The 19744-nt window shown below is 61.0% G+C and overlaps 1 protein-coding gene across 2 annotated transcripts in view; it reads right to left on the bottom strand.

Moving 5' to 3' along the window:
* Positions 1-12504, bottom strand: part of SH3TC1 (SH3 domain and tetratricopeptide repeats 1) — a 29381-nt gene extending 16877 nt beyond the window's left edge. For both annotated transcript variants that reach the window (XM_032855683.1, XM_032855693.1), the window contains exons 1-10: positions 12308-12504; positions 11316-11390; positions 9310-9437; positions 8034-8139; positions 7144-7290; positions 6344-6554; positions 5455-5531; positions 4363-4558; positions 2352-2485; positions 490-531 (exon numbers count right to left, since the gene is read on the bottom strand). In XM_032855683.1, the coding sequence (XP_032711574.1) occupies positions 490-531; positions 2352-2485; positions 4363-4558; positions 5455-5531; positions 6344-6554; positions 7144-7290; positions 8034-8139; positions 9310-9437; positions 11316-11390; positions 12308-12473 (1282 nt within the window). In that variant the 5' untranslated portion in view covers positions 12474-12504. The remainder of the gene's footprint in view (positions 1-489; positions 532-2351; positions 2486-4362; positions 4559-5454; positions 5532-6343; positions 6555-7143; positions 7291-8033; positions 8140-9309; positions 9438-11315; positions 11391-12307) is intronic.
* Between the last annotated feature and the right edge of the window lie 7240 nt (positions 12505-19744).

Genomic DNA, 19744 nt, shown 5'->3' with positions numbered 1-19744 from the left:
TCCTTGTCCAGTACCCAAAGTGGCCCTTCCCTGTTTCCATCTCAGTGGACCCCATGCCCAGGGAACCCCAGTGGGGCCTCGGGCATTCAAGTTCCCAGGATCTCGCTGATCAGACCGTCTGGGGGAGGAGGGGGATGAGATGGAGGTGTGGAGGGAGGAGGGGGGTCTCCCTTAACCAGCTCCCAGGGAAAGAAGAGTCAGGTCCTAGAGGGGTTTCTGCAGCTCAAATCTCCAAATCCAGGCCCTACACCCCTTACCCTCTCCAAACAGATTTCAGCTGGTCTAGGTTTCAAGAAAGGAACCCCCGGTCAGGCATTGGCTCAGGCAATGGAGGGGATGCCCCACCTGACCATCCTCCCCCACAGAGGTGTGAGGTCCCTGCCCAGCACCCCATTCGAACCCAGATCTGCATCTCTGCCTTCATCATTCCGCGAGGCTCTGCCCCATCCCCATTGGGACACAGGACTCTGCCCTGTGGGAAGAACTTACCTTGATCTCCCAGCTGTTCAAACTCGGCTTCTTCTAATCTGTCTGAAATGGGAGAGAAGAGAAGCGTCACCCTCGGCCAGCACCTCAGGAGAGGCCATGTCGGGAGGAAGCGGTGACTCTGGGACAGGAACACTGCAGCAGCCTAAGAGGCTGTGGGTCTGGGGCCTCCCCTGGTCGAGGGGATGAGAATCCCCAACTAGCAGGCTCTGCCTGCCCCTACCCTCCCCCGAGACCACGTGCTTCTGCGGCCACTGCTCTGGGAACAGGGGCGTGCTCCCCATCACAGGCAGCCCTCAGCCTCACGGGCTCTCCCTAGGAACCGGGGGAGCTCCACCTACATCCCCATCCTCCTCGTGCCAGGGCCAGGCCTTCCCAAAGCCTCGTTTTCCACCTCCTGAAAATGGGCTGATGCTAGCAGCTGGCTGGGAAACGTCCTATGAAGTGTGACATCAGCTATGACAAATGTGCATGCTCACGGGAAGCTCCACGGCCCCCTGCAGAAAAGATTCTCTCCCCCAGTGCACCCCCCTCCCCACCAACTGACTGGTGCCAACAGCCTTCCTGACAAAAGAAGACATCTTATGCCGGCCTTACATGCTCAGCTGAGATATGAGTTTGCCTTTCGAGGAAGAGAAACCAGTCCGTGGGAACCCAGAAAGGTTAACTCGGCTGCTGGTGGAGAAGTTCCCACGGCGCATGTCAGCATGCAGACCGTGAGAAGTATGTGTGCAAATGTGCAGTGCGATGTGTGTGGTATGTGTGTACACGTGTGTGTTTGCACATGTATGTGCATGTATGTGCATGCATGGCATAGAGGTGTGGTGTGTGCGTGTATGATGTGTAGATGTATGTGTGCATGTGTGTGACGTGCAGGCATGTGCACACGTGTTTGCATACATGCTGTGTGGGTGTGTGCATGGATATGCATGCACGGTGGACAGGTGTGTGATGTGTGTGCGTGTTTGCACACGTGATGTGTAGGGGTGTGTGTGTGTGTGTGTGTGTGTGCGCGCACACGTGTACGCCCCTCCATCTGCGGGATGAAGGAACCGGCTACCACAATGTGCCGGCCATCGACCAGCAAGTCTGCTCCAGCGCCATTCCCCCTGTTGTTGCTGACGTGCTCCCCACCTCACCCACGGCCGTGGCTCCCCTGAGGACAGGGTGGTGTGGTGAAAGGGAGAAGCATTATCTTTAAGGGGTGGCAGCCCTGGGGTCCAGCCCTGGTCCCCTGAGAGGTCAGGCGACCCTGCCAGACCCCAGCCATACGAGCCCAGGCCTGCCCTGTTGCGATGGGAGAATAATCGCTCCCACACAGACCATGGGAGGGGAGGCCTGTGGGCAGTGGGCCAGCCCCAGGCCTGCGTGCCAACCCCCCGCCCCCGCAGGGGGATAGTAGCTCCTAGGCCAGTGCTCCTCGGGCAGCAAGGAGCCTCAGGGTCACTTGGAGGCATCTCCGGGCCCCTTTCTCTGTCCCCCTCTCTGTGCCTGGCCTGTCTACTGCCCCAGAAGCCCCACGGGCAGCAAGAGCATCTGTTGGTCACTTTCAAGTGCCCAGAGGTTGGCATTCATGCACTCTATGGACCAACGGAGGAAGCCGGGCCTCCTGGAAAGGGAACGGGGGGGGGGTTACCGTGAGCAGTGCACGGAAGCCAGGACAATCCCACTCCACTGAGGAGACAGGGGGACGGACGTCCGTATCTGGGGCTGGGGAGCTAGGGCTGGAGGCCACCAGCCAGTGCGGCCCTGTGGGAAAGTGGCCCGGCTCCAAACCCTCCCCTGTCCTTCTGGGCATCTTCCCACAGAAACCGACCTGGGCACCTGGCTGGAGGGGGCGGCTGGCTGCAGGTCTTGTGACCTACCCAAGCTGTACATGGTGCAGACGTCCACACCCGAAACCCTCCTCAGTAGCTGCTTGGCGTCTTCCTCAGAAAAGCGCCCTTCGTGGCTGAAGAATGACCTTTCTTCCTCATTCAGGAAAATCCCATTTTCCAGACTGGAAAAAGAGAAGGCGCTTTATTTAAAATGGCACATTTCCTAAGGAAGACCCATTTGCACTCTCTAGTGAGCTTCTAGGCAGCCTGCAAAGCCCCACTTCAAGTGCCCCTTCCCCTGCCAGGCGGGTGGTTGACAGCTGGGGACAGAATCAGTCCCTTCCCATCCTGAGCTCCTGCGGCTCCAATTACGGCCTGTGTGGGTGCTCCCTAGAGCACCCCACAGGAACACCAGGCACGAGCCTGCTCCAAGTTGGGGAGACGGAAAACGGGACGCAGAGCAAGGAGAGAAGGAACAGGCGATCTGCACCTTATAGGACTAAATTAGCAGCATAATATGAAACTCTGAAAAGCACTTTGAAACTGGAAGGAGCTATTTTGAGACGCTGCAGAAAATCTCATAGCAGCGTCTGAACACCCAACCAAACACCAGGCCTGTATTCCTCAGGGGCGGGTGTCCCGAAGGACAAGGAGATAAAGGACCTTTCTCGGATTCAGGAGAGCCTGGTGCCACGTGGTCTGGAACTTTCTCTGGGTTTAGAGGGCAAGGACTGGGATGCTGGCACAATCTGAGCGTGGTCCGCACAGAGCAGCTCTGCAGCAGGGTCATCTCCCGATTGTGGGGACGCAGCAGAGCGCCCCAGTGTCGGGGATATGCCACCCCACTCGCCGGGAAAAGAGGCAGCATGTTAGAGCCAACTTGCGTGGGGCTCATACGCAAGGAAATGGGGAAAACTGTCATTAACACACTCACATCTGGGCAATCTGGGTGACAGATGACAGGAATTCCCTGCCCTCTTTGCAACTTTACCCTAAGTCTGAAATAATGCATGAGAGTCGGGGAAAAGTTCGGCCACCAGTTTGCTCACTAAACAAAGGATGAAAACGCAGGGTCTGGAATAGATAGGATGGGTATTCTGTCAACACGTGCTGAGCGAACCAGGGGGTCATTAGCGGCTCTCCACCGGCCCCATCACCTGCAGTTAGGGAGGGGACAGACAAACTCACCCAGCTCAGTGCCCGGGCAAGGTCAGGGCGGGTTTAAGCCATGCAGAGCCCAGCCGTCAGTGCAGAAGTTGTGCCCCCCCCACCCCAGCCCAGAGACGTGACGGGAATCGTCTAGACCCAGGGTCCCCAGGCAGCATTCCAAGGAACGCCAGCTACGAGGGCTGGGAAAGAGAGGGTCCTGAAGGTCAAGTTAGTGCAGAAACACATTCCAACAGGGAGAGGACGTCAGACTTCGCCGCACCTTCCTGGCGCTGGGAGTCCCCGTGGACTGCCAGCCAGGCTCCCCGTCTGAGGCCTTCACCACAGCAGCTCAAGGCCAAGGGAGCAGGAAGGCACCACAGAGGGGCACAGCGGTGCTCGTGGACCGCTCTCCAGGACGCCCCTGCTGCTGCCCGGGGCCACACAGTGGGGACATGCAGAATTCAGTAAAGGGTCTTTGCAGGTGCAATTAGCTAGGATGAGGTCACACCGGAGGAGGTGGGCCCTGACCCAGTGCCTCATGTCCTTCTAGGAAGACCCATGGCGGGGGTGGGGGGCACAGGAGGATGGAGCAGAGAACTGGGACAGAAGAGCCCTCTGCTTTCTCAGCCCCTGACAGTCACGGCGGCCCCGGGACCACACTCGACTTCAGGGAACAGCCCCTGCCTGGCTCACATGGTGAAGGACACGGGGGTCCAGACAGGAAGCTGACGCCAGCTCCGGGCACAAGCGAACCGCGCCTGGACCGCGGCGGGGGGAGGGCAGGGAAGAGAACGCCATCTAGGACCACATCCAGGTTTGTCACCAGGGCATCAGCCAAGGGGGCAAGGGCGGCAGCCCCCCACTAGGGCACAAGGGTGGGCTTAGGAGGGGCAGGGCCTCAGCTACTCACTCAGATACTTGGCCCTGCACACTGATGAGACTCGTCTGCACAAACCCGACCTGGCCCGAGGCCCCGTGCCGGCCCAGGCACCAGGGCAGGCCGGGCACCTGGGCGCCCAGGACCTCAATGACGTCGCCGCCGCAGAAGGTCACTTCTTCAGGCCCGGAGCCCTGGTAGTCTGCCACCGCCGTGGCCAGGCCTGTGGCTGCGGGGGGTGGGGCGTAAGGGGAGGGGAGGTCACACGGTCAGCACTGGGGGCAGACCCCGGGGGCTCTCTCCCAGGAATGGGGGATCAAGGCTGCGATGAACCGTGGCCTCTGCACCCAAGGGGCTGAGCCTCTAGTGGTCCCTGGAGGGGGCACTTGATCCCTACACTGAGAAAGAGAAACTGAGGCCCAGGGGTGTCTCCCCGCCCCACCACGGCCAGGGATCTCTCCTCTGTCCTATGCTGGCAAGGTCAGGCCAGGAAACCCCGCAGGGCAGATGCAGTAAGCGCAGGTCCCTCTCCCATGGGGCATTATATTCACTGAGCAGGTATACAAGGCCATCCCTGCAGCAGTCAGCTTGGGGCAGAGCAGAGAGCACTGGACCAGGAGCCCAAGCCAAGGGCCCATGCTGTCTTTTCTTTTTTTTCTTTTTTTTTTTTTTCTAAAGATTTTATTTATTTATTTGTCAGAGACAGAGGGAGAGAGAGCGAGCGAGCACAGGCAGACAGAGGCAGAGGGAGAAGCAGGCTCCCCGCCGAGCAAGGAGCCCAATGTGGGACTCGATCCCAGGACGCCGGGATCATGACCTGAGCCGAAGGCAGCCGCTTAACCAACTGAGCCACCCAGGCGACCCCATGCTGTCTTTTCAAGAGAAGACCTAAGAAGCAAGCCGGGGACCTGCCCTGGCTTCATCGTACCATGTAACATGAATTTGGACCAGCCCGTGGGATCTCTCTGAGCCTTAGCTATTGCAGCACCAACTGGACGGGAGTCTAACCACCTCCTCCAGCTTATGGAGGATTCAGGGTGAACACAGAAGCTTCCAGAATGCTGGTGCCTGCCCCAAGTCGCCCACCCCTTTTCCCAGGGGAGAAAGGCCAGTGAAAGCATTTACCCATCAGTGGGATATCTGATGTCACAGGTCCACTCACAGAGTCGTCGATGGGGTCCCAGGGGACCCTAAGAGCCCACCTGGAGTGGGACAAGAAAGGATTTTAGGGAAAGTTCAAACAAACTGTGTCGACTGGACAGGTCAGCAGCCCCCAGGGACCCGAGCAAATTCCACTACCTGGCCAATTAAACACACACACACACTTCAGGCCCATGCATGCAGCACAACCTGCAGGGACCCCTGTGCTGCCCCACTCAGGTGCCTCCTGCCCACCCCGGGCTGGCATTCTGGGAGCCCTCCCTCCATTCACCAGGACAGGAGCTGAGCCACTGCCTGTTAGTTCTCAGCTTCTGAATGTCAGGTCATTGAATTTCTCTCTTTGCTTTGGCTGCCAGGAAGCTCCAAGCCCTGTTAACACCCCACATTCAGCATGTGAGGAGTGTCTGTGCTACCCGTCCTCACCTTCCCCAGACTATCTGCCTTGTTGCCTCCTGGCTATGGGTACACATTACGCAGCTAGCTCCCTCAGAAGCTTTCCAGAACAAGCCAGAGGGGGGACACCTGGGGGGCTCCAAAGGGCTAAGCGTCTAGCTCTGGATTTCAGCTCAGGGCTTGATCTCAGGGTCATGAGTTCAAGCCCCATGTGGGGCTCCATGCTGGGCATGAAGCCTACTACTGAGAAAAATAATAATAATGAGCCAGAACGTGAAGCAAGAGCTCTGTATGGTACCCTCCTGCCCGCACAGCTCCATCCGGGAATGACAGCCTCCTCATGCAGGTGGGAGCCCACGGCCACACACTAGGAGCCACAGAACAGGAGCACACGTGGGTCTCCATGAGCCAACAACCCGTGGGATGGGCAGGAAGCAGAGAAACAAAGGTTGGTACCTACTGATGAAATGGAATCAAAGTTTCTGGAGCGGCTGCCGCTGCCATGTCCTCAGAGGACGTGCCGGAGCCAGGAGCAGAAGGGTCCACTGCTGGGGCTGCCTCTCCCTGGAGAACCCTCGAGGCTCGCCTGAGTGCCTGGGGGCCGCTCCCTGCACCCTGGGGGCTGGTCTTCACCCGCACACGGTGGTCAGGACACAAGACAAAGAAAGGACCTTTAGAGGGACAGAGAGCGTCCTTCAGTGTGGCTGGACAGTCCTCCAGGTGGGACCCGCCCATCCTGCCAGGTGACATATGTGAAGGCAGCCCTGCTGGGTCTCCCCGGCCCCAGGCTCTGCTCAGACCTGCTCCGTGCGCCTCCCCCAGCCTCAGACCCTCAGGGCCTCAGTTTCCCCATCTGAAGGCCCAACCTGCGATCTCAGGGGTCCTGTGTGTGGGAACCTCTGCTGGGAGCCTGGCCTCCACTCCTCCTGAGGCCAGGCTAAGACAGGCAGCTCTGGGCTCCGTCTGCTGCTGAATCACACCCAAGGATGAGGCCACCTTGGCTGGCACTCAAAGCAGTTTCAGGTCAGGACCTCGGGGTGGGCATGCCTCTTCAGAAGCACTTTCACTATTATGCCCCGGGGGCCTGATCAGGTCGTCACAGCAGAGTGACAGGGCCTGGGTCGCCCATACTTACTTCTCCCTGCATGAGGCCCCATCAGTCTCCCCAGGTGTGCCACAGCCTCCAGGGCCCTCCCCCACCGGGCATCCCCCACAGAGCGTGGAGCCAGCCGATGTCTCCGTTTCCACGCGGCGGCTCACCTTCCTGGGCGAGGAGGCTCTCGTGCGTCCGTATCAAGGCCTCCTGGTCCACGTGGACACGGACAGCTGTCTCCTCGTCCTCACTAGGTGAGAGCAGCCAGAAGGCCTGGTCCACGAGCAGGTTTTCTAGGCAGTGATGAGTGAAGCCTGGGGGCCAGATGGGCCAGGTCACCAGCGGGCTCCAAAGCAAGGCTTGGGGAGCCCTGTTCTGCCTCGGGGACTCACGGGACATCTACAACCCAGACAGGCCCCAGGTCTGACCATCAGGGCTATGTGTGACCATGGGAGACAGCCTGGACTTCCCTGCATCCTGGCGAATGTGGACAAGGACAAGTCACCTGAATGACCCTCAGTCTCCTCACTCATAAGATGGGACAGGAGCATTCAAGGCGAGCACATGCGCCGGGGGTTGGCATGGGCCCAGCACAAGACCCTCAAGACACTGTCACTCTTATTTTCCAGTCTCCCAGCCTGGGACCGAGGTATTGGAGCAGTTCCCCAGAGGACGCAGCCAGACCCCACAGACGCCGCCCAACGGACGGGACTGCTTTAGAAAGAAAGCTCTCTGTCTGGGCTGAAAACCACCTTGTCTGTGCTCAGCGGGTCTGAGCTCAGCCTCCCTCGGGGTCTGGCTATGCAAAGCCCTGCACCCAGCTCAGCCCGGGAAGGACTCGGAAGGCGGCCCACCTTCTGGCACAGATTCTGTGCCCCGCCTCCCGTCACACCATCGCTCCCCAAGAGCGGGTGTGCACTGACTCCCGCATCCCGCTGCTCCCTGTGAGCCATCCCTGGCTGAGGCCCGATTTACTACAGTAAGTGCCTGGTCAGTGTGTGACAAGTGTCCTCTGAGCAGAGTTCCCACAACTGCTCTGGGAGGGGCCCCACTTTACCAAGAGCGTGGTAGGTGGAGAACTTCCAGATTTCCTCGAAAGTCTTAAAGGTCACCACAATCCGTGCCTGGTCACTGTGGATAGATAGCAGCCTGGCTGACAACTCCTAGGGGAAAAAAACAGTCCCGAGTGGGGGGCTTTTGGGCATCTGATCACCCAGAGGACAGAGCCGCACAACAGAAAAATTTTGCACACGTGACCAGGCAGGGGTGGAAGCCCAGAACCAATTCCTTTACGACCCAAGGGGGGCTCTCAAGCCAGCCATGGCTCCCCAGTGCCTGTGCCAAGCCCTGCTCCTTCCTGGAGCCCCTGGGGGCTCCATGCTCCACCCCGCCCTCCACAACAAGCAGGTTCTCCCAGCAGGCTGGGCTCTTAGCACTGTGCAACCCAACCCTGCCTCCCAGCCCTTCCCACAGCACCGATGCAGGGATTGTCCGGACTCCAGCGCCCCCCTCCTCTGACTCCCATCCCATGAACGCCCGGGGGGCAATCAGGCATGAACTGAACACCAGCATTTAGAAGGCACAGGGTTTGTGTGCGGGGGAAGGGTGCTACTCTGGGATCCGCTTGACAGACCGGAAACTAAGGCCACGTTTCTTATCTGGGGTCTGACCCTCAAGTACATGGCATGGCTGGGGTTCTGCCCCTGGCCTGGCATCACCCAGGACGGCCCCGCGGCAGAGCACTGGGCTGAGACTCCCGGGCCGTTTGCAGGATCCACACCTCACCAAACATCCCTGATGGGTGGCTGGGGAAACTGGGTTTACAGAGGCCAAGGTCAGGCAGGCTGACTACAAGGTCACCTGGTGGCTGCCCAGGTCAGCCCCCTTGTTGGCCATGGTCCTGCCTGAAAGTCCCCTGTGCAGAGGCCAACAGGGGCCTGGCCCCATCATCAGAGTTAAGATCAGCACACGCCAGTCCCTTCCGCTTAATGACAGAGACATTAAGAATCTCAGCAGGGTCGGGAGCACGGAGAAAGGGAGGAGACCCTGGGAGCACCACAGGCCACATGTGGCTGGATCTGCAGGTGTGATCAGTGGCTCCCTGACCCAGACATCCAGGAGAATAGCCAGGGACAATCACAGTGCCACCACGTGGTGAGTTCCAGGGGCATCCTCCCTTTTTGTGGCCTTGGCCCCTCAGCAACAGAGGCCTGGGCATCAAGGGCCCTCCTCCTAGGTCCACCCCGTCCTCTGTCCCCCTTCTCAGCCTTGGAGCCCCTCCAAAGGGCCCCACCCCCTCCAACCTCCCAGGCCCCCTGGGAAGCTGCACTCACCCCCAGTGCACGGGCCACCTCCCGGCTGTCATTTTCCAGCAGGCGGAGCCGGCTCCTCACCGTCTGCTGCAGGCTGGGGTCCAGCAGCCCCGTCTTCCTCCGCACGGCCAATAGCTGCAAGGTCAGGTCTGGGACGGGCAGCACAGAGCCAGCACTCAGCAAAGTCACCAGAGTCACTGTGACCTCCAGCCCCGACCTCCCCACCGCACCAGACAGGAGCATTCAAGCTCCAGCAAATCACCCACAGATGTCCCAGGACTCACCATCTTGTCCCCTAAGCCAACCCCAACCACATGCCGTCGTTCCCATTCCCAAAGGGGCCCCCAGCCCACCTGGCTCAGACCAAGGACACCTCCCTGCACCACATAGCACCCGGGTCCCCCCACCCCCCGTGAACTGCAAAACCAGGCGAAGCCACGGTGGGCCCCCTCCTGTGGCCCAGGTCCTATAGGTCTGCCCCAGGCAGCTGTCCAGGCCCTGCCCTCCCACCACGCAGTCCTCTGGTCCACGGAGAGCCCCAGGGCCCCCTTACAGGGAGCTCTGGCTGGCTGTACGCCCCACTCTCAACCCTCCCAGGCCACCTCCAGCCATGTCGAGCCACTGCAACTGTGGCAATCAGATTTTTCATGTTATTTAAGTTAAATGCAAACATAAACTGTGTGGCCCCCATTCTGGGTGGCATGGCTGCAGGCTTTTCCTTCTCAGGGACAGCAAGATGTAAGCTCTTTCTACCTTCCTACCAGCACAGCCTCGAGCCTCTGGCTCTACTCTGCCTCCATCACCTCTTCTCTCCCTCCCTTCTAGGCTGGAGCTGCTCCAGGCTCTCTAGGACATCAAAGCACCCTCCCTCCCCGCAAAACACACACTGCCCCAGGGCCTTTGCACGTGGTCCACGTGGAGCACTCTTTCCAGACCAAATCCTGGCCTCCAACAGGCTGCCCTACAGTTCACATCTACTCTCAAATCTACTCCCTGCCTGCCCCCATCCCTGCCCCCTATAAGAGGACCCCCAACTGTGTTACTGAGAGCCCCAGAGCATGAGCTGCTCCAAAGGGGTGGAGGGGACATGGGAGAAGGGGGAGGGAGCAGGAGAAGGGAGAGGGGAGGAGAGAGATGGGAAGGGAGAGAGAAGGAGGGGGGAGAAAGAGACCAAGGAGGAGGGGGAGGAAGAGGAGAGCAGTATGGAGACCTCTGGAGTCTGGAATCAGGCTCACTCCCCCAGGAGGAAGCAAGCCCAACATTTCACAACTGGTTCTGAGACATGACGCCTCCTACTCCCATAAGAGGGCGGGCGGCATTTTCAGACCCAAAATAATCTGCTGCTTGCTCAACACCCCCTGGTCATCGTGAGTGACCACAGGCAGCACCGGGTCCCGGAAGGAATGTGGGAAGACGGGCGGGTGTCAACACCGAGGTGAACCGCCAGCAACACTGGGGTTTCTGTGCCACCACCGCTGGGGGCCGCGAGTGGGGTCTCAGGGTCCGGGGGCTTCTTACCGCCCCATCTTCCTTTACCACACAGGGCTGCCTCCCCTCGTGTGCACCGTGCAGAAATCCTGCTCATCCTCGGAGCCCCCTCCCCAGACGCTGTCTTGGCCACCTCTCCCAGGGGCCCTGCCCCTCCCTTTGCGCCCCCCACCGCCCGCCCACAACACAGTGATCTGGTTGGTCTGGTTTTCCCACAGGTCCCACATGCGACCCCTCCCCAGAGTCTCACCCCCTCCTGTGGCCCAGCCTCTGGGGCAGTGGACTCGGCCTTCAGGCCCCCAGCCGAAGTGCAATCCTGGGCCCTATCTCCCAGCAAGGCCAAATCGGAACCTGGGCGCGGGACCTGGCCATCTTCACGTTAGCATCCTCCCTCCTCCCACAGTGATCCCCAGTTTGGGGGTCTGGGGACTAGACATTCCTGAATCTGCAGTGGCAAGGGGGCGCACCCAGGGAGCCCACATTCACAGCTCCACCCAGACTAAACCCTGCCACACTCTGTGGTGCCCACGCAGGTCTACCTGTGGGGTACGTGCCCATCTGGACTGGAGGGCTCCCAGCAGCCGGCCCGGAGCCACCAGGGGGAGGAGTGGCATCTGTAACAGAGGACAGTGGGGGTCAAGGTCAGACCAATAGAGCACAGTGGGGTCAAGGTCAGAACAGGCAACTCTGAGCTGTTGCCCCCAGTAATCTGGAAGAAACGAGGTGTGTCCACACCAATACACACCCTCACCCCTCACGTCCCCTGCCCCCAGGTCACAAAGGCCCAAGGAGGACAGAGGGGGTGTGAGGCTCTCCCTGGCTCTAAAAGACCACGCTTGGAGGCCTCTGAAAACAAACCAGTGTGTTGTATTGCTGGGCTGGATTCTGGAACCATCTCAAGCTAAAACCAAAGCATGAGCAGAGCTGGTGCCTCCTGGAGGCTCCGTAGGGAGAGCGTGTCCCCAGCTCCCAGGGGAGTCTGCCCGCACCCTTGGCCTGTGGCTCTGATTCTACCTTCCAAGCTGGAAGCGAGGCCAACATCAGGGTCTCCAATTCTGACCCCGGGCTTACCTTCCCATCTTAGGGTTCTCACTTAACCCCACCCGCAAAATCACTTTTGCTACATGTCTGGGGACAGAGATGTGGACTTGCTCGGGGGCTGCTGTCCTGCTGCTGACCGTCTGCTGACTGTCTGCTGACCACAGACGGAAGGGGGCAGCCCAGAAGGAACCCTGGCTCTGGGGCTGACAGGGCTGTATCTCAGCCCATCTGAACCTGTCATTCACCGAGGGGTCACGTGCCCTCTCAGCCTGGGGTGGGGGGGCAGCCGTTCCAGAACTTTCTGGACCCTCCACCTTTGACGTGCCGGTTTTCTTATCAATGACACACTCGTGTTCCTGGAGAAATACTATTGGGGCCCTCGTCCCTCACAGTGACTCACTGGGCACAGGTGTCTGTCCCCACACACACAATGACCCTGCACCATTCGTGGGCTGTGGGACCATGGGCAGATGGCGCGCACTGTACTCACCACCTCCGACCACAGCCTTGGCCTCTTCGGGCCCTGCTCGCTCCCAGACGACCGATGCGCTCATGGCCACTCTTGGCACCTTGCGGCCACCACCACCGCTGCCTCCCGAGGGTGCAGCCGTGGGCCCTCTCCCCTCCGGGGCTGGCTCCTCCACTGGGCCCTCCATGCCCAGCAGTGGCCTCAGCACTGGGGGCTCCGCATGCCCGCTGGCCACTGAGAGAAGAGGACAGGGTGCTGGTCAGCAGGGAGGTCTCCCCGGGAACACAGGCAGGTGCCCGAGAACACTGCCACAAGGGCTGGGGTCGGGAGGAGAGATGCCCTCTCCTTCGCCAGGCCGCCCTCTGCACGTCTGTCAGAGCTCTGCCATTGAGTCTGTTGTTGCTTCTCCAGCAACGATGAGGCCCGCCGCAGGCTCTCTCGGAGACACGGGCCAGCGTTGCCCAGGTGCAGTGGCTGGAAGCCATGCAGGCAGGTGGGGCTCCCGCTCCAGCTCACCCACGGACCCCAGGAAGCAGCTCAGAGCCTGACTTGTTATGGCTGCTCGAACATTCCCACCAATGCAGGACAGACATGGGAACCAGAGCAGAAGTCCTCGGGGGACACCCAGGTGCCTCGGACATGAGCAGGCCCACCACACGTCCCGTTCAGCTCCGGCCGGAACAGACACCCCCCACCCCCAGAGACTCCCATCTAGTTCCGTTTCCCACAAGCACCGGTTCTGCTGTGATCTGGTCTCGGGTTCCCAGGAGATCCTGTTGCTCCCTATACTACTAACCCCGGGGTTCAGCTGGCTCAAGGGGGCTCTCCCTTGCCCACCGGAAGAGGCCTGGGCTCCAGAAGGGCCCCGGAACACCATCCCATGTCATGGGTCAGGAAGGAAGGGCCGCCCAGGGAGGGAAGGAAGCAGGGGGCGGATGGCAGAGAAGAAGGAAGTGGCTGAGGCAGAATGAGGCAGAATGGGCAATGGCTCCCCACTCCAGGGTGCCTCGCCCCCCCCCCGCCCCCCACCACCAAGAGAGCGGTCATTATGCCTCACTCCTTCCTGGGGTCAGAGACGAGAGGCTGTTATAGATGCACAGACCGTGCTCCTGGGGTTGGGGCTTTGTCACCACTCAGGACACAGAACACTAAATCCCCTTTCAGATGGGACACGTGGGGGCAGCGGCGGAGGCAAAGGTGGCAAGAGGGGGGCCAGGGCTGGGGAAGGCAGGGGCAGACTTCCCACTGCAGCCACAGGGACAGGAGCAGCCTCGGGGACAGAGAAGACAAGGAATGATCCTGTTGGCTTGCCCAGAACATTGCCAAGAGTACAGCTAGATCGCACAAGCAAGGGAACCCCCTCATTGTGGGCCCCCCTGAGCCCTGATACTGAGCTCTCAGATTTCAAACCAAACCCAGGACAGCCCGGCAGGGATTCCCTCTGCACAGAGCACCCGGGGACAGGAAGGAACCCTCCTGCTCCCTCTCCGGGGACAACAATGCCAACCCAGAAGCAAACCAGGCTTCCTCCTGGCCACCCCCCATCCTGGTGGATGGTGGGGAGCCGGACCCCCATGATGGACACAGGTCAAGACAGAGCCTGGACAGCCCCCACCAGCCCCTGGTCCTGTTCCCACCTCCCTCCAGACCTCCCCCAAGAACTGGACATGCACCAGGTCCCCAGAGAGCCTCAGACACAGGGGTTCGTCACCTCCTGTATGTGCTATTGCTAGTCCAGGGCGAGTTCTGTGACGGGCAACACTGGAGGAGAGGGGAGAGGGCTGGGCAGTCAGCAAGGCCCTTCGGGCCATGGAGACCACGTGCAGAGAGCCTGACAGGTGGCCATCCTCACTGCCACAAGCATGGGGATGGGGGTGGGGGTGGGGTGGGCAGAGCCAGCCAGAGGCCCGAGGTCACCTTGGCTCCCAAGGTGTCCCAAGGGCTCAGAACTGACCAGGCAAAGCACGGGTGGCCCAAGCAGCCACATAGCTAGGCGGCTGCAGAGCAAAAACGGGTTCCCAGACCCCCAGACTCCCAACCCTTTGATCCCAGGGGAGCCGGCCAATCCCTCCTGTCGTCTGCTCCTCCCAAGCTGGACAGAACACAGAGGGTCAGTATCGAGGCCCCCTGCCCAACCCTCCTTCCTGGTCCTTGGGGATTTGAGGCCAGGGGTCCCGTGGGAGCCACTGCCTGGCACCAGACACACCCAGTCCAGCCACCTGTGTCCTCCCGTCCCAAAAGCCTCTGTGCACCAGACCCCAGCAGGAGTCCCAGGGGCACTGCTCAGCCCTTGAGTTCACCTCCTGGGTTCCCTGGACAGGACCTGAGGGAGCCTCAGCCCACAGGGGCTTCGCCCAGTCTGTAGCCCCTTGGAGCCTCCCCTAAGTGTCTAGAATCATCACTGCTGGGGCTTGGCAAGGCCGGCCTTTCAGCCCATCACAAGCCAGGATTGCTTCTACAATCCAAATGAAAAAGACAAGAAAGAGACAGAAAAGTTGGAGTGGCCCCGGGAGCTGCAGAAGCAGGACACCCCACGTTTCTGACCGGAACTAATCTGGTTGCCCCTCCCACGGCCTTGGTCCCAAACAGCCCCTCACTGCAGAGAAATGGGGGTGAAGAGGGCTGTCTGTTCCTCTAGAGGGACCCACAGGCCCCTAGCAGCCCGAGGCCCCCAAGGCTTACAGAAGCCATGCCTCCAGCAGCCCCTATCCCCACCCCCAACAGGGACCTGAGTCCGATCTGGAACCACCTCGGAGGGATGGGGCACAGCCGGGGGGGGGGGGGGGGGAGAAGGCGGCACCTGACCCCCAGGAGCACGCAGGGGACCCCACACACAGCTTGACTAGCAGCTCCTCTCCAGCAGAGCTGTTGGCCCAGGGAGCAGCGGGCAAGGCGGCTGCTTCCTGTTCCAGGGGAAGAAGGCCCTTCGGAACCACAGATGCCCAGAACCTTCTTCACACAGCCTTGTCAAACGGCTTACATGTCATTCAGGCCCTGGCACCCCGCAAGCTCTGGTCCCTGGGCTGTCTCCATGTTCGTAAAGCATTGAAGACCCCCACCACCTTTCGGGACACAGCTCTGTGTGCTGGCCGCCCTCCCCGGACCCCAGCAGAGCCCAACCTGGTGGTGCTTTCCCTTCTGGCTTCACCCACTGGGATCCCGGCCCTCGCGGCTACCGCACAGGGCCAGCCACAGTCGGGGGTCGGGGCCAGGACGCACAAGGGCTTGGAGGCCAGCCTGCCCTCTCGCTTCTCTTCCCTTCTGAAGCCCACACAGGGGGTCTGAGCCTCCCACCCCGCCGGGCCACATCCCCCCAGCAGCCAGCCAGGCATCTCCCAGGATCCTGCCCCATCCTGTGGCAGCTGCTCGTCCTGCCCGCCTCCGCCCCGGGTCAGGACTGGCCCATCAGTGCCTGAGTCCCACCAGAGGGCCTGCTCCCCACTGCCTCACAGACAGCTTCCTGAGGAAAGGGAAGGCTTCTCCGGCTCGAAGACCCTCCCACCTGCCCAGTGATGATGGGCCTGAGCAGGCCGGGCCCCAGCGACAATCTCAGTGTGGGACTTCCTAGTCCCCGGCAGAGATGAGGAAGTGGGCCCAATCTGTGCAGGATAGTCCCCTCCCCGCCGGTTCCTGTAACCGCCTGGCCTCACCGAGCTGCGCTCCTACCGGTCTGGGAGAGCGCTCCCTGCCTCACTCTGCCCCCCACCCCCACCAGGAGCGTGAGAGCAAACACGCCTGCCCCATGACGAGGTCGACAAACTACACTGATGGCACTCCAGATCATAGGTGGGACCGAGTATGTGTGGGTTCCACAAAGGGAGAGGCAGTCCTGTTCCAGCCCTGAGCAGGTCTGATCGGAGCCCTCACGGGGCTCATACAGAACCAATACTTCGTGGGCCCATGGAGGCCTTGTCTACTTCACCACGAAGCACCTCTAGGGGTCGTGTGGTCACCCCTGGTTGGGACTGAATGGTAACCCCCCCAGATCCTGGTACCTCGGAACGTGCCCTTACTTGGAAATGGGGTCTTTGCAGATCTGACTTATTAGGATGAGGTCACACTACACCGGTGGGGAGGGGGTCCTAATCCAGTGACGGTGTCTTGTGGGAGGAGGGACGCAGACGGACACGGGGCGGGGGGCCCATGGGACCACAGAGGCCAGATGGAGGGGTGTGGCCAGGAGCCCGGGAGCACCTAGAGCCCCAGGAGCCAGAAGAGGAGAGAAGGACCCTCCCCCACAGCCAGTTCCCATCACCGTGAGCCCCCCAGCGTGCCGAGCCCAGGGACACTTGTTCACCTGTGACCCCATGCCTTCTCCTTCTCTGCGGGGGGGCCAGGTGGACCTCACCTACACAGCAGCATCCTGTGAAAATCATGGGCACACAACGTACCATACATCATGCGTCCTGGTCCCCGACGGTGGCCCTGACCATCACCGGACAGCCGCCACCCTCAGGTGCCAACTGAGCATGTCCATCTCATCTTCCTGATGACCTGTGGGCGGGGACACCACTGTGCCCATTTCCCAGGCTCAGTGAGCTGCCCCAGGGACACAGCCTGCCAAGCGGCTCAGATGGGATTCCAACACAGGCTGGAGGGCCTGCCCTCACCCTGCAGGCACCCCGCCTCGGCCCCGCCCGGCCTCTCACCAGGAGTTCCGGCCATAGCTCCCAGCACCAGCCAGTTCCACCTACTCTCAGCAATGCTGCTTTGCCACAGACAGAGCTGGCTGGCGGAGGGGGGGAGCTGGAAGCCAAGAGAGGATCTCAGTGGTGTGCTGGGAGCATACACACAGCACAGGACCTGGCATGACAAGTCTTGGGTCCATATCCTCCCCCACACCCATCTGGTTGGTGCCCCTGCATCCCCACAGCAGACGGAAAAGAGGCCCTGGGGTGGTGACCTCAGACCGACCAGGTCAGAGCTACAGAGCCGCCCTGGGCTGTCTCGTGGTGTCCATTGGGGTGTCTGCCCCATGTGGCAACCTCCTCAGGGTGGGGGCCCACTCCCTTCTTGCTGGCTAGGCTCTGCGCCTCATCCAGACCCTGGCACACGCTGAGTGCCCGCGGGAAGGGGGGATGTCAAGCCAGATCACAGAAGCAAGGGGCTCTGTCGGCTGGCTGCGGTCTCCTCCCGGGCGCCCACAGCCTTCTGGACTCCCCGGACTTCAGCTCTGCTCCCCACCATCCCAAGAAGCAGAAGAGTCTTAGAGAAAGTGAAAGTGGAAGGCTAGTCTTTGAGCCCCCTGTGCGCAGCAGGCCCCAGCTCCACGGACCATACCTGCCCAGACCATCCTCGTCCCGCCCGCCCCAGTGCCCCCTGGTACCTGCTTCCCACTCCCCAGAGGCAGCTCCCGGCCTGGTGGGAGGCAGCAGGATGGCAAGCCCCCGGGGGGCCGCTCCTGGCTCCTGGCTGGCTGGCCCTGCGGGCTGTCTCTGGTGGCCAGGACAGGCGGCGGCCGCCCACGGCCTGGCTGGCTGCACAGCGGCCACCACCACCCCCTGCTTCCTGCCACACTTCCTCCCTGCACCGCACCCCAGCTGGGGCTGGTAGTGAGAAGCAGGCCCAGGGCGCCTCATGCTGATCCTGAGCTCCTCCCTGGACAGGCTCCAGGCCCCGTCCCACCCACAGCCCAGCCCCCACCAGCTCGGAGACAGAGGCCAGGGAACACCCCAGCTCCCGCCCCGGCCCCCAGGATTGGGGAAGTGCCCAGCTGCCCGCCCCACGGCCCCGCCACCCTCAGCTCTACTCTGTTCCTCTTCCACTCAGTGCACACACACACCACACATGGGCACACACACACACCACAACACAACTCATGCACGACACACACGTGTACACACATTCACGACACACAACACACGTCCGCACACACAGCATTGCTACGCGATACGCATATACACATGCGTGTGACATGGCACGTGTGCACACTCAACATTCATACATGACACGTGTATTACATGCACATGACACAACATGCGTGAGCACACGCAAAGATGCCCACATGCACGCACACTTGCACACACACAGCAAATGTGCGCGCACACAACAAACGTGCGCGCACACACAGACACACGTGCACCCTCTTCCCTTGTCCAGGTGCTGCCCCGGCCTACTGGCCCACCAGGGACAGAAGCCTCTCAGACCAGAGAACCCCACCCGCCCCCGTTTTGCTGACCTCCCACTGGGTCTGGGACCCGCCCTGGGGCTCTGGGCTCCAGGGAGTTGGGACAAGCAGGAAATGAACTGCGGGCAGCCTCACACCCTCCCTGAGGCAGGGGCTCAGCTCCCACCCAGCCCCAGGGATCGGGAGCCGGACAGCGACCTCCTCCTCCATTCTGTGTGGGATAGACCAGGCGTGCACACACAGCCTGGATTAACACCAGGAAAAATCTCTAATTCGGTGGTCATGTGACTGCTTTGCAGACATGAAACCGAGGTCAGAGAGGTCATGGGATATGCCCAAGGCCAGTGATGACTAGAAGGGCCCAGAACCAAGTCTGACAGATGCTGAGCCCTCAGGCCAGGGCACTAAGGTTGCCACCACTGACATGTGGGTGATGCCTCTTTGTCACGGGGGAGGGGCTGCTGTGCACACTTGGGATCCCAGCTGCATCTCTGGCCTCGCCCACTAGATGCCAGTCTGCCCCAGGCCACCCCCCAGACCCCACCCATGACAACCAGACACCCCTCCAGGTAAGAGTCACCAGGAATGACATGGGGCCAAACCAGTGCTCCAGGCTGAGTTGCCTCCAGGTGACACAATGCTGCCCATCCTGGGGTCATGCGCTGCTGCCCCAAAGTCCTGAAGTCCCCTCCCTCCCCACGGGGCTGGAGCCCAGGCGTTTCACTGGGCAGAGCGGGCCATGGAGACCAAGAACAGGCAAGCTACTCACCTCGGGGGTGGGACAGCAGGTCACCACAGAGACAGGCCTAACACCTGGGCCCCCAGCATACCCAGCCCGGCCAGGTCCCACTGCATGGAGACCACACAGAGGGATCCAGGGGTCGGGGAGGACTTTTTCACCGTCCCCATAACCGCCAGCTGACTAAAAGGGCCAATTGGAAGCTACACAGTGGGTTCCAGATACTGGGGGCGGCAGCTCCCACTGGCAGCTCCTCCTTTCCACTGGGAGCAGGTGTGGCCACTCAAAGCTGGGCTGTCCCCTCCGTGGAGTGGGAGTTGTCTCTCTGAAGGACAGCTGTGATGGTCATTTCGACAATGCCCTGGGGCTACGGGGACAAGGCTCCATAGACTGGGAGCCTTAAAGTCACCCAGGCCTAATCCCTCCCAGTCTGGAGGCCAGAATTCTCAACCAAGGTGTGGGCCAGGCCATGCTTCCTCTGGGTGTTCCAGGAGGGTCCTTCTGCCTCTTCCAGCCTCCAGGGCCCCAGGGCACACCTGGGCTCCTGGCCACATCACTCCATCTCCCTCATCAGCAGCCGGCCACCTTCCCT

Source organism: Lontra canadensis, unplaced genomic scaffold (assembly GCF_010015895.1).
Source record: "Lontra canadensis isolate GAN:19392208 unplaced genomic scaffold, GSC_riverotter_1.0 scaffold1, whole genome shotgun sequence".
Classification (NCBI taxonomy): Eukaryota; Metazoa; Chordata; class Mammalia; order Carnivora; family Mustelidae; genus Lontra; species Lontra canadensis.
This window is presented reverse-complemented; position numbering and strand designations above follow the sequence as displayed.